The sequence below is a fragment of the Saimiri boliviensis genome, chromosome 6 (assembly GCF_048565385.1).
Source record: "Saimiri boliviensis isolate mSaiBol1 chromosome 6, mSaiBol1.pri, whole genome shotgun sequence".
Lineage (NCBI taxonomy): Eukaryota > Metazoa > Chordata > Mammalia > Primates > Cebidae > Saimiri > Saimiri boliviensis.
Genome location: NC_133454.1, coordinates 93,881,511 through 93,893,724, shown reverse-complemented (window position 1 = coordinate 93,893,724; position 12,214 = coordinate 93,881,511). Strand labels below are relative to the sequence as shown.

The following is a 12,214-nucleotide window of genomic DNA, read 5'->3' as shown; positions in this document are numbered from 1 at the left end:
AACCCCAAAGAAAATATTCTCCATATCAAACCTATGTTTTCATTGCAATGTAATACACGATATTTTCTTTTAACTTATTCCAACATTATTAGCTTTTGTTTTTTGTTAAACAATTAGATGATTCTACCTAAGAAACAGCTAGATTCTCTACGAAAGGAAAGCTCCCTTCAAGCATTCTTATAGTAACTATGGAGATTTTACAAACGGGGTTTCTACCTTCCATTTTCCTTCTAATCTTTCAATGAATTTGTTATCATACTTGGATCCACTCTGGTGATTATATACATAGGGCTTTAAAGACAACACATTACTTCCTGTTAATTTACAAAACACAAATAAAAGGTAGGTACCTTGCTTTTGGTCCTGGCATTTGGAAGTTTAGAGGCAATATTCCCGGGTGGGAGTAACATTTGAGTTGGATTTGACGTGATTAAACTCAAAGGAGGAGGAGGCTGATCACGGAAAACGGATGTCAAGCAGAGTTGCACAGTCTCTTTCATTGCTTTCATCTGTGACTCCTACAAAAGAGAGGCATTAATATGTTTACATTTAACGATGGTCATCAATTATCTGTTTGCATTCTCCCTTTCCTCCTAGACTACACTCACTCCCAACAAAAAAATACATATCGGTTTTCAAATGTAATTGCCTAATTTATAAATTTCATTGTGATATACTTTTTTGTCTACACTCAATCTGTTTCTAGGAGCTAATGTGTTTCATGATATATTTTGAACACTACAATACAAAGATATGTCTGACTAGTTTCTTTTGAACTGACATGATGTCTATCATGACAGTTTTCAGGAAAGGAAATATACTCTAGGTTACTCTGGTGTAGAAAATATCCTTTTTTGAAACTTACCATCTTTTTCTAACTTTTAGTTTGGAGGCACATATGAAGGTTTGTTAAATAGGTAAATTTGTGTCATGAGGATTTTTTTAATACAGATTATTTCATCTCCTAGGTATTAAGTCCAGTACCCAACAGTTATCCTTTCTACTCCTCTCCGTCCTCACATCCTCCCACCCTCCACCCTTAAGTAGACCCCAGTGTCTGTCCTTTCCTTCTTTGTGTTCCTAAGTTCTCATTATTTAGCTCCCATGTGGGAGTAGTGGCTATTTGGTTTTCTGTACCTGCATTAGCTTGCTAAGGATAATAGCCTCCAACTCCATCCGTGTTCCTACAGAAGACATGATCTCATTCTTTTTTATGACTGCATAGTATTCCATGGTGCATATGTATCACATTTTCTTTTTCTAATCTGTCATTGAAGGGCATTTAGGTTGATTCTATGTCTTTACTATTGTGAATAGTGCTACAATAAACATTCACATGTTTGCGTCTTTATGGAAGAAAAATGTATATTCCTCTTGGTATGTACCCAGTAATGGGATGACTGGTTCAAATGGTAGTTCTGCCTTTAGCTCTTTGAGGAATCATCATACTGCTTTCTACAATGGTTGAACTAATTTACACTCTCACTAACTACATAAGTCTTCCCTTTTCTCTACAATCTCACCACCATCTGTTATTTTTAAATTATTTAATAATAGCATTCTGACTGGTGTGAGATGGTATCTCATTGCAGTTTTGATTTGCATTTCTCTAATAATTAGTGATATTGAGCTTTTTTCTTATGCTCGTTGGCTGCAATGTATGTCTTCTTTTGAAAAATGTCTGTTCATGTCATTTGCCTACTTTTTAATTAGGTTGTTTTTCTCTTATAAATTCAAGTTCCTTAGATATGCTGGATATTAGCCCTTTGTCAGATGCATAATTTGCAAATATTTTTTCTCATTCTATAGGTTGTCTGTTCACTCTGTTGATAAAACTTGCCATCTTTCTTTCTGCACCAGCTTTCTGTATTTAGAATTGTTGCCATAGCAATGTAGATTTTTGTGTTTCTCAAATTACCTATACCTCTATTTAATTTCCCCACATAATGGTAAAAACAAATTTGTCTCTGATAAAACTCTCATTTCCCCTGAGGCTTGTTAGGTAATAGTGTCATGGGCATTTGAACCAGAACAACTCCATCTTGAATAGGGGCTGGGTAAAATAAGGCTTAGATCTACTGAGCTACATTCCCAGTTTAGGCATTCACAGTCACAGGGTGAGATAGGAGGTCAGCCCACGATGTAGGTCACAAAGACCTTGCTGATAAAATAGGTTACAGTCAAGAAACTGACCAAAACCCCAAAACCAAAATGGCAGTGAGGGTGACCGACTGCTAGTCATCCTCACTCCTCGTTGTATACTAATCATAATGCATTAGCATACTAAAAGGCACTCCCACCAGTACCATGACATTTTACAAATGCCATAACAAAGTCACAAAGTTACCCTATATGTCTAAAAATGGAAGGAACTCTCAGGTCCAAATTGCCCACCCCTTTCCCAGAAAATTCATGAATAATTCACCATTATTTAGCATATAATCAAGACATTATTATAAACATTGGCAATCAGCAGCCCTCGGGGCTGCTCTGCCTTTTGAAGAAATATGAAGTTTCCATATTTCTTCACTTTCTTAATAAACTTGCTTTCACTTTACTCTATGAATTGCCTTGACATTATTTCCTGTGTGAGGTCCAAGTCTTGGGTTCTGGATCACAACCTTGTTCCAGTGTCAATAGGAGTTAATCTGATATGAAACAGGCATTATTATTACTACTTTACTATGAAGAATATTAAAATTTTCACACAGGTAGATAAACCACAAGGCAAACTGACTAATGTAGACAACCACCACCAACTCCCATCTAACCTCCAATTTTTACTTCTAGTAATATTTTTAAATATTGGTAAGACATATATATGACATATAATAATATACATATTATACATAGTTATATGTCATGAACACACTATATATAGTGAAATATATATATACATACATATATACATACATATATAGTGAAAGAGAGATCTCTAGTTACAAAAATAAAGAGATATAAACTTTTTGGGAAAACTTGCAGGCTATTTCTATGGCAGCTAAGGGGTAATTTGGGGTATGGCATGGACTGATAAGATAGTATCATGGGCCCTGAGTGATGAAGAGAGAGATTAGATTCTGGGCCCAGACCCATGGATGAGCTGGCACAAACATGTAGTTCACACTTTTAGTGTGCCCATGAATCAACAAAGCATGAAAGCCTGTTGTCCATGCTAAAAAAAAAAAAAAACAAAACAAAAAAGAGCATGCTTCCAACAAAACTACTGCATTTTTGTATATTATCACTCACCTTTTATACAGCACCCTGTACTCTTCTCTTTTTCTTTACTGTAAAGCCCTCATGTTCATCTTTCTGAGGGTTGACTTGGCTCTTTCCCAAAACCTGCCATTGTGCTTTTGACTCTTATGTGGTATATAATAACATTAATCTTTAAGATGAGAATATCTGCTGATAGAATAGCAGTTCAAGGAATCTCTCATTTTTTTCTCTCTTTTGGCTGTGTCAAGATATTTTTAAAAAGTAGTAATAGACTCAAGTGGGAATATATTATTAACAGGACAGTTATGTATTTTCTTATTAATCTTGTGGTCAATTTAAGACAAAATTAGAATCTCGTATGGTCCAGGGTGGAGGAGTATTGTTAAGATGGCAGGAGGAGGTTTTGATGAATGATGACATTCGGTAATTGATTAAAATGGTCTGTTTGATGTCCTTGCTTTAGTCCTTGGATTATGACCCCCTCCCCTACTTCCCACATTTTTTAAAATTATTGTCTTGTTTTTTCAAATTATTACTATTTTTCATTTACACACACACACACACACACACACACACACACACACACACACACACAAAGTTGCCAGCTCCTAGCACAATTCTTGATACATTAGGTGAGACTCAACAAAAGGGTTTTTGAATAAAAGACTTAAAAAACTTAAATGAATATATTATTTCTATATGATAGTGATGGGAATTTATAAGTTAATTCAAACAAAGAAGTAGTAGTTCAGATTTCTGTTTCTGTTGGTTCTTTGTTTCAATCTCCATTGATCCTTCCTTTCTCACTACAGACCAGAAGGTCACAACATTGAATGCTGTGTCAGGAGAGAAATAATCCAGATGCCACTGGACAATTTAAATGTTTTACTTTTTGCATATTAAAGTGAGACAATGGAAAATAGTTCATGTGACAGAGTCAGGCATGTCATGGCCAAGAACCAAAGAAATTGTGGCTTTGAAATGTGGACATTCAAAGCTTCAATTATGCAGAGAGCAATGATGTTATTGTACTCACTGTATTAACATCTGAGCTCCACTTAACACAGTACATATCTAAAAGTTGGATTTATAACATGCTGAAGGTATATGTTAACAGACAAATCCCTAAAATTGAATATTAACTAAACTCAGATGCTGAAAATAAATTATGAACACCTTCCTAAGATAATGCTTTCAAATATCAAACTTTAATAAATATTATTTAGGCAAGGCACATATTTCTTTTATTTTTATTTTAATTTTATTCATTTTTTTAATTGCATTTTAGGTTTTGGGGAGCATTTGAAGAACATGCAAGATTGTTGCATAGGTACACACATGGCAGCATGATTTGCTGCCTTCCTCCCCTTCACCTATATCTGGTATTTCTCCCCATGCTATCTCTCCCCAGCTCCCCAATCCCCACTGTCCCTCCCCTATTTCCCCCCAACAGACCCCAGTGTGTGATGCTCCCCTCCCTGTGTCCATGTGTTCTCATTGTTCAACATCCACCTATGAGTGAGAACATGCGGTGTTTGATTTTCTGTTCTTGTGTCGATTTGCTGAGAATAATGGTTTCCAGGTTCATCCATGTCCCTACAAAGGACACAAACTCATCGTTTTTGATGGCTGCATAATATTCCATGGTGTATATGTGCCACATTTTCCCTGTCCGGTCTATCATTGATGGACACTTGGGTTGGTTCCAGGTCTTTGCTATTGTAAACAGTGCTGCAGTGAACATTTGTGTGCATATGTTCTTATAGTAGAACGATTTATAATCCTTTGGATATATACCCAGTAATGGGATTGCTGGGTCAAATGGAATTTCTTTTTCTAGGTCCTTGAGGAATCACCACACTGTCTTCCAAAATGGTTGAACTAATTTATACTCCCACCAACAGTGTAAAAGTGTTCCTATTTCTCTACATCCTCTCTAGCATCTGTTGTCTCCAGATTTTTTAATGATCACCATTTGAACTGGTGTGACATGTTATCTCAATGTAGTTTTGATTTGCATTTCTCTAACGATCAGTGATGAGCATTTTTTCGTATATTTGTTGGCCTCATGTATGACTTCTTTTGTAAAGTGTCTGTTCATATCCTTCACCCACTTTTGAATGGGCTTGTTTTTTTCTTGTAAATCTGTTTTAGTTCTTTGTAAATTCTGGTTATCAGCCCTTTGTCATGTGGGTAGACTGCAAAATTTTTTTCCCATTCTCTTGGTTGCCGATTCACTCTAATGACTAATTTTGCTGTGCAGAAGCTGTGGAGTTTGATTAGGTCCCATTTGTCTATTTTGGCTTATGTTGCCAATGCTTTTGGTGTTTTGGTCATGAAGTCCTTGCCTATGCCTATGTTTTGAATTGTTTTGCCTAGATTTTCTTCTAGGGTTTTTATGGTGTTAGGTCTGATGTTTAAGTCTTTAATCCATCTGGAGTTAATTTTAGTGTAAGGTGTCAGGAAGGGGTCCAGTTTCTGCTTTCTGCACATGGCTAGCTAGTTTTCCCAACACCATTTATTAAACAGGGAATCCTTTCCCCATTGCTTGTTTTTGTCAGGTTTGTCAAAGATCAGATGGTTGTAGATATGTTGTGTCGCCTCCAAGGCCTCTGTTCTGTTCCATTGGTCTATATCTCTGTTTTGGTACCAGTACCATGCTGTTTTGATTATGGTAGCCTTGTAGTATAGTTTGAAGTCCAGTAGTGTGATGCCTCCCGCTTTGTTCTTTTTGCTTAGAATTGACTTGGCTTTGTGAGCTCTCTTTTGGTTCCATATGAAGTTTAAGGTGTTGTTTTCCAGTTCTGTGAAGACAGTCATTGGTAGCCTGATGGTGATAGCATTGAATCTGTAAATTACTTTGGGCAGTACAGCCTTTTTCACCATATTGATTCTTCCTAACCACGAACATGGAATGTTTCTCCATTGGTTTGTGTCCTCTATTATTTCATTGAGCAGTGGCTTATATTTCTCCTTGAAGAGATCCTTTATGTTCCTTGTTAGTTGTATTCCTAGGTATTTTATTCTCTTTGTAGCAATTGTGAATGGCAGTTCATTCTTGATTTGGCTCTCTTTAAGTCTGTTATTGGTGTATAGGAATGCTTGTGATTTTTGCACATTGATTTTGTATCCTGAGACTACTGAAGTTGCTTATTAGTTTTAGGAGATCTAGGGCTGAGACGATGGAGTCTTATAGATACACAATCATGTTGTCTGCAAATAGAGACAATTTGACTTCCTCCTTTCCTATTTGAATACCCTTTATTTCTTTTTCTTGCCTGATTGCTCTGGCTAGAACTTCCAGTACTATATTGAATAGGAGTGGTGAGACAGGGCATCCTTGTCTAATGCCAGATTTCAAAGGGAATGCTTCCGGTTTTTGCCCATTCAGTATGATATTGGCTGTTGGTTTGTCATAAATAGCTTTTATTATTTTGAGATACGTTCTGTCAATACCTAGTTTATTGAGGGTGTTTAGCATAAAGGGCTGTTTAATTTTGTCAAAGGCCTTCTCTGCATCAATTGAGATAATCATGTGGTTTTTGTCTTTGGTTCTGTTTATGTGGTGAATTACATTTATAGTCTTGTGTATGTTGAACCAGCCTTGCATCCTTCGGATGAATCCTACTTGATCATGGCGGATAAGCTTTATGACGTGCTATTGCAATTGGCTTGCCAGTATTTTATTGAAGATTTTTGCATCTGTGTCCATCATGGATATTGGCCTGAAGTTTTCTTTTCTTGCTGAGTCTCTGCCAGGTTTTGGTATCAGGATGATGTTGGTCTCATAAAATGATTTGGGAAGGATTCCCTATTTTTGGATTATTTGGAATAGTTTCAGAAGGGATGGTACCAGCTCCTCTTTGTATGTCTGGTAGAATTTGGCTGTGAACCCATCTGATTCGGGCTTTTTTTGGGTGGTAGGCTCTTAATCGCTGCCTCAACTTCAGACCTTTTTATTGGTCTATTCAGGGTTTTGACTTCTTCCTGGTTCAGGCTTGGGAGGATGCAAGTGTCTAGGAATTTATCCATTTCTTCCAGGTTTACTAGTTTATGTGCATAGAGTTGTTTGTAATAATCTCTGATGATGGTTTGAATTTCTGTGGGATCTGTGGTGATGTCCCCTTTATTGTTTTTTATTGCATCTATTTGATTATTCTCCCTTTTCTTTTTTATTAATCTGGCTAGTGGTCTATTTTGTTGATCTTTTCAAAAAACCAGCTCCTGGATTTATTGATTTTTTGAAAGGTTTTTTGTGTCTATCTCCTTCAGTTCTGCTCTGATCTTAGTTATTTCTTGTCTTCTGCTAGGTTTTGAGTTTTTTATCTTGCTCCTCCAGCTCTTTCAATTTTGATGATAGGGTTTCAATTTTAGATCTCTCCTTGCTTCTCCTGTGGGCATTTATTGCTATATATTTTCATCTAGAGGTTGCTTTAAATGTGTCCCAGAGATTCTGGTATGTTGTGTCTTTGTTCTTGTTGTTTTCAAAGAACACCTTTATTTCTGTCTTCATTTCATTGTTTACCCAGTCAACATTCAAGAGACAGTTGGTCAGTTTCCATAAAGCTGTGCAGTTCTGAGTTAGTTTCTGAATTCTGAGTTCTAACTTGATTGCACTGTGGTCTGAGAGACTGTTCATTATGATTTCCATTCTTTTGCATTGGCTGAGGATTGATTTACTTCCAATTATATAGTCAGTTTTGGAGTAGGTGCGATGTGGTGCTGAGAAGAATGTATATTCTGTGGATTTGGGGTGGAGAGTTCTATACATATCTATTAGGTTTGTTTGATCCAGGTCTGAGTTCAAGTCCTGGGTATCCTTGTTAATGTTCTGTTTCGTTGATCTGTCTAATATTGACAATGGGGTGTTAAAGTCTCCCACTATTATTGTGTGGTAGTCTAGTCTCTTTGTAAGCCGTTAAGAACTTGCCTTATGTATCTGGGTGCTCCTGTATTGGGTGCATATATATTTAGGATCATTAGCTCTTATCGTTGCATTGATCTTTTTACCATTATGTAATGTCCTTCTTTGCCTCTTTTGATCTTTGTTGGTTTAAAGTCTATTTTATCAGAGACAAGAATTGCAACTTCTGCTTTTTTTCGCTCTCCATTTGCTTAGTAAATCTTCTTCCATCCCTTTATTTTGAGCCTTTGTGTATTCTTGCATGTGAGATGCGTCTCCCAGATACAGCAAACCGATGGGTTTTGGCTTTTTATCCAATTTGCCAGTCTGTGTCTTTTGATTGGGGCATTTGGTCTATTTGCATTTAGGGTTAATATTGTTAAGTGTGAATTGGATCCTGTCATTTTGATACTAGCTGGCTGTTTTGCCCATTAGTTGACACAATTTCTTCATTGTGTTGATGCTCTTTATGATTTGGTATGTTTTTGGAGTGGCTGGTACTGGTTGTTCCTTTCTATGTTTAGTGCCTTTTTCAGGAGCTCTTGTAAAGGAAGCCTGGTGGTGATGAAATCTCTGAGTACTTGCTTGTTCACAAAGGATTTTAGTTTTTCTTCACTTATGAAGCTTAGTTTGGCTGGATATGAAATTCTGGGTTGAAAGTTATTTTCTTTAAGGATGTTGAATATTGGCCCCCACTCTCTTCTGGCTTGTAGGGTTTCTGCTGAGAGAGCTGCTGTGAGTCCGATATGTTAGAGTTTTAATTATCTGAAGTTTGGTGCAATCATTTGCTTCCAGAGACCTCCTGATGATTCCAGGACCACACCAGATTAACACAATATACATCACAAAATGTAACCTCCAAATCTACTCCCATTGCCATAGTAGTGCCCCATCTTTCCTCTTATGTTTCAATCTATTCTTAACCTCTTACTTCCTGGCTTCATTTCTCTTTTTGACCATAAGTTTACAACATGTCCTCTTATCTTAGATTCTGGTTCCATTCCTTGATTGTGCTGTAGATTTATTTTCCTGCCAGCAACCACAGATTGCTATGAGGAACCCTGCCTTAATTTGGTCATCTTTCTTCCTTATGTCCATTACTTTCCTCTAACTTAATAGAACCTATTACTCATGCTACTCAGGTTTGACTCAGGTCCATGAGGAAAACCCAGAGGATGATTTTACATCATGTTGCCATTACATTTTTATTTATACTGTTAGGTATCATCCATTTTAAACTGCAGGCTACTCTTTGCTTTGAAGTTTGCTAAAACAAGCTGTCACCTAATGAAATATGATGTAAACGATGTACAGCCAGTTTTGTTTTTGCTTTGTCTTTCTGGTCCCTGCAGGACACCACTTTTCTCACTTGTTTTAAAATGTGATAGTAAAATGCAAGTTCCTTAACTAAAATGCCCTCTTTATCGCAATATCCTCAAGCATCCCAAACTCATTTCCATATTATAACCTTTACAACTGCTGCTTCCTCTGCCTGCAGAACCCTTCTTCCAAATACCCGTATAGAAACTGCCACTTATAAAATGTATGCCTTAGCTCACATACTATTTTCATGGCAACAGTCCCCTAACACTCTTTCTAGGAATGCTTCTTTGATAAAATTGTTATTTTATTTCCTACTTTTATATCTTATTTAGTCCTAACCATCATTTCAAATTATCTTGTTGTTTATATGTTTGATGTTTACTTTTAACAAAATTTTTTGAAGGCTGATATCTTTTCTGTGGCATCATCAGTTTCTAATACAACACAGGCTCGTTATATAAAAAGTTAAGCAAATCCTCCAGAGAATATAGGTTAGTACTCTGTTAAACAAGAAAATAATGAAATATTTCTTATTTTATCTTGTATATTAGATAAGACATTTATTTCATTTATTAAAAATACTACCACTTAAACTATATAATATTAAAAGTTTATAAGGAATTTTTTCTTATATGTGATCTTAAGATGGTGGAAGATTTAGAAGATAGATTTTTTTTGGTGTACGTTAGTACTTTTCTCAGAAAAATGCATTTTTTATAGAGACAACAAGACATACCTTGCAAAGACAACTATGCCCCTAATATCTAATCTCTACACAAATGAAACATTACAAGATATTTTTCATGTTACCTTAATTCTTTAACATGAAGACACTACATCCTCAACTGTGGACTTTGGAAAGATCATGAGAGGCTATGAGGCCAAACGCTTTCTCCCTAACTTTATTTCTGCCAAAAAATCACCTTAGAGAGTTCGGGAAAGGCATTCAATATTTTTGGATATCACTCTGCTCCAGTGATATCCAGGTCCCTTGTATGGAGGATGACTAGAATGTTTATTCATTTAAGTCAGGTCTTTATTTTTAATTAAGAACTATTTATTATTTTCCTGCTATGTGCCAGACACTGTGTGGTGGCAAAAAGATTTCTCATTCTGTTATTACTCAGTCATTGGCGTCTGTGTAGGTCACCTACCCTAGCAGCTATATCATCTGTAATATGGATGTAATAATGTATACTTTCCCAGGTGAAATTTTATGAGGGACATACACTTTACAAATATTTTTGGTGTAAAAGTTGGAGAGATTTTTCATAGCAAAAAGCTTATTTTATATTCCAGTAGCTGAGGCCAACTATATATAATTCATAAGATACTGCCAAATAAATAATTGATTTTTTTAGAAACTCAAGGTTGATTCTTAGCTGTTGGTATTATTATTGTTTATACTGGGATGCTAAACTGAGACTTCTCTCATTAAATATGTCATAAGAATCAAGTTGAAGTGTTAAGATGTTTTCATATGTATAAGGTACTTAGGGTTATTTGAATTCCAGATATTATGTTTTTGGGAACTAGATGCCTGAAGAGTATTTTAAAAGCCTCATATAAAAATGACGGAGAGAGGTGAAAGTCCATTTCATTAAGCTGTAGTCTTATCTCTTTTGAAGTCAGCTAGCATTCCTATCTGACTTTATTGCTACAGTTTATGAGCCTCATATGTATCTTACATAAGATTTGTTAAAATCAGCCTCCAGTAATATGAAAGGCATTTGTAGTTACCAAAAGGAGTGACAAGATCTGAAGGTTAAAGAGGGAATTGTTAACACAGATATGCAGTCCGTGATCTTATTCACTAACAATCATAATAACTACTAAGCTTACTGAATGTTTTCCAGGCATTGTACCTAGTACTGAAATTTTTGGCTGTGTGTAATTTTCCCATCACCCTTATAAATAAATTTTATTTTTATTCCATATGAGACAAAAAGATTTTGAGAAATTTAAACACAGTCATTCAGTCAAAGAGTAATGATTTGAAGACAAGTAGACTATCTCTGGAGGCCATTATTTAACCACTGGAACATACAGCCTCTCATCCTGAAATTTAGGGACATAATGACAGAGGTTGGGTGGTAGAACTGGTTAGAAGAGCATAGAATGGGTAAGAATACGTATAACTTGTGGGAAGTAAAAGTTTCTCTTCAAAGCTTCCTTTACTTGTTAAAGAATAAATCATAAGTATGCTGATAAATATCTGTTAAGCCCTATCCTATGTAGTTGTTAAACATACCATGCTTACAGGCACATAGTTCATTCTATGTCCTTGTACTTTAACCAAAATATCTGTGCTGGACGTGCTCACCAGTGTATCCCAGCTTACAGCCTATGCCCCTTACCTGTTTAAAAAAGTATTAAATCATGAGCCAATCGGGTTTTAGTTTAGATAGTGAGGTCTGACTCTAGCCAACAAGGATGAGACACAGCAGTAAGGATGACCCCAAATTCATAAGGGATAAATATGTCTGCTTTTCCTTTGTTCGTTGTACTCTCGTGGCCAGATGGCTAGCAAGTGTACTTTTCCTGCAGTCTAGGAAGTAAAAACTGCTTTGCTGAAAGATCCTTTGTCTCCGTGCTGATTTTTCTTGGCAGCACCAAGCATCTGATCTGTTTCTAACATAACTAAAGATAGACGAACAACTCTACACTAACTCTTTGACTCAGGCCAAATTTCAGTTGAAAAATAAAGTGTTTTGTGACTATACCATGCCCTATGACCCACAGGTACTTACAAAATATATATTTATTCTC

The 12,214-nt window shown here is 36.1% G+C and overlaps 1 protein-coding gene across 3 annotated transcripts in view; it reads right to left on the bottom strand.

Annotated features, from left to right (window-relative positions):
* LUZP2 (leucine zipper protein 2) overlaps positions 1–12,214 on the bottom strand; it is a 584,575-nt gene that overhangs the window by 93,885 nt on the left and 478,476 nt on the right. For all 3 annotated transcript variants that reach the window (XM_074401251.1, XM_010330380.3, XM_074401250.1), the window contains one exon: positions 351–518. In XM_074401251.1, coding sequence (XP_074257352.1) covers positions 351–518 — 168 coding nt within the window. The remainder of the gene's footprint in view (positions 1–350; positions 519–12,214) is intronic.